Source organism: Palaemon carinicauda, chromosome 42, assembly GCF_036898095.1.
Source record: "Palaemon carinicauda isolate YSFRI2023 chromosome 42, ASM3689809v2, whole genome shotgun sequence".
Lineage (NCBI taxonomy): Eukaryota > Metazoa > Arthropoda > Malacostraca > Decapoda > Palaemonidae > Palaemon > Palaemon carinicauda.
The window spans coordinates 41,771,806-41,774,305 of NC_090766.1; the positions used below are offsets into that span (position 1 = coordinate 41,771,806).

Genomic DNA, 2,500 nt, shown 5'->3' on the forward strand with positions numbered 1-2,500 from the left:
TGACGGTCTAAGAACAAAGATAGCGCCAGAAACAAATACATCTATCTTATTCTATCTTTCTACCAAGGCACTTTCGCCAATTTTGGGGGCTAGCCGACATACAAAAAGGAGGGGGCTTTTCTTCTCTTTGCTCCTCCCAGCCTGACGAGGGATTCAGCCAGAAGTAGTTTAAAGGTTTAAAATCTACTCATGAATGGCAGAGGCAAGGGACAGTGACATTGTTCTAGCAAGCAGGACGATGCCCTAGAGACTGACCATAAATATACATGATCATCGTCCAAGCCACCTCTCCACTAAAGCTAGGACCAGAGACTGCCAGGCAATGGCTGCTGATAACTCAGCAGATGGATCTATACCCCCCCCCCCCCATCCTTAGCTCACAAAGATGTTGAGGCTGCAGCGACCAAAGAAAGTAACAAGTTTGAGTGATCACCAGGCAAAGACGTTACCAACAGGCTACCACAACCCTTAATATTCCTTTAGAATTTAATTATTACAAATTTCATTACAGCGATTGACCTGAGATAAAACCGTATTGATGGCTACAATATTTGAATTATTACACTAACTTCCATAAGAGATCGATTGACCTTTGATAAAACTCCGATTTTAGGAAGATAGCAAAACTGCTATCAATCTTCCTATAACTTTAGCGAAAGTAGCATTTATACAATTATTTGTATTTACCCCAAAACCTTATAAGCATCATGATAAGAAGGAGGCAGCCATGCTCTTGTTTAGGAATGAATATTGCTCATCTTTTTTTTTCTTTTCTTTTTCAAAAAAAGTAACATTCATGAATTATCTTGTAACTTCTTTTCGAATTTACTCGGCATTTTTACCGCGAACATGATCCTTCTCCTTGCCTTCTTAAGCAGCGTTATCTATGCAAAAGAAGAAGAAGAAGAAGAAGAAGAAGAAGAAGAAGAAGAAGAAGAAGAAGAAGAAGAAGAAGAGAGTTAAAAAAAACATAAGATCTTTCTTCAAGATCTCTAGTTTTCGCATTTTTTTTTTCCATTTTTTTTGTCATTGCCTAAATTTAAGAGCACGAAGGACTTAGGGAACATCTTTCTTATGCAAATTAGAAAGCAATAAAGATAGCAGAATTTCAAGGCTGCGGTTCAAGGATAAATACGAGATATTTTCAAGGGAGATATGAGACAAACTGGAGGCGGTAAATTTCTTGCAAATCTTGAAGAACACAGAAAAGCGGTTTTAACTCTGTTGCACGTTGCAATTTTTCTTGCATTGCCCATTTCTGCATATTTTGCTATTCTTTTCTTTAAAATTTTGTATTAACCTTTTCTGCATTTTCTTCATTCTTTTCTTTAAAATGTTTGTATTAACTATTTTTGCATTGTTTTGTCTATTTTTTATTTAAAGTTTTTGTATTACATATTTCTGCAATTTTTGCATTTCCGTTTTATTCCAATTTTTGCATTACCTAATTATGCATTTTTTTCATATTCCCTTTTTTTTTCCTTTTTTTTTGCATTACCCGTTTCTGTCTTTTTTCTATTCTTTTCTTTAACATTTTTGTAATACCCATTTCTTCAGTTTTTGCATATTCATTTTTTTTTTTCTAATTTTTGCATTACCTTTTTGCGCATTTTTTGCATTTTGTATTTTCTTTTTTGCTTTTTATCTTACTCATTTCTACATTGTTTCTATTATTTTCTTTAAAAAATGTATTACATATTTTTGCATTTTTTCATTCTTCTATTTAATATTTTTGTATTCGCTATTTCTGCATTTTTTGCATTTCCTCTTTTTAAGTTTTGCATTTCTTCAAAATAGGAGAGGCGTTCTTTTCTTTTGTCTATTGCCTTTACCTATTGCTATGAATTATATTTAGACACTTTTTTTTTATTCCTTATTTCTGAGAATTTTGGTTTTCGTTTTTTATTCATTCTTTCTGTAAAATTTGTTTATAGATTAATTTCTTTTTATTCATTCTTTCTGTAAAATCTTTTTATTTTCGTTTATTTTTTAATTCATTCTTTCTGTGAAATCTGTTTTTATTTTCCGTTTTTTTTTTATTCATTCTTTTTGTAAACGGTTTTTATTTTCGTTTATTTTTTATTCATTCTTTCTGTAAAATTGGTTTTTAGCGTTTCTTTTTATTCATTCTTTCAGTAAAATATTATTTTTTTTTATTCAAATTCTCTGTCAAATTTGTTTTTATTTCCGTTTTTTCTTTATTCTCTTTCAGTAAATAAGGTTATTTTTATCCTTTTCTATTTTTTTATTAGGGGGGATATTTTTCTGTCAATTTTTTTTATTCTTCTCCTTCTTCATATATATCTGGTAAACTCCAAATCCTATGACAAGTTCTGGAGGTCATTTTTTTTTCCTTTTTTTTTTTTTTTTTTTTTTTGTATTCGGTGAAAAGGGTTGAAAGTTTTTATTTGGTACTTTTGTATATGTTACGTGTACACATACTATGTATATGTATATGTATATATTATGCATGTGTGTATATGAATGCCTGTCTGTGTAT

The 2,500-nt window shown here is 30.6% G+C and overlaps 1 protein-coding gene across 1 annotated transcript in view; it reads left to right on the forward strand.

Moving 5' to 3' along the window:
* Window positions 1-849: 849 nt before the first annotated feature.
* The window catches only part of LOC137633121 (histone H3.v1-like), a 51,866-nt gene continuing 50,215 nt past the window's right edge, over window positions 850-2,500 (forward strand). Inside the window, exon 1 of the mRNA XM_068365282.1 lies at window positions 850-958. Within this exon, the coding sequence (XP_068221383.1) occupies window positions 850-958 (109 nt within the window). The remainder of the gene's footprint in view (window positions 959-2,500) is intronic.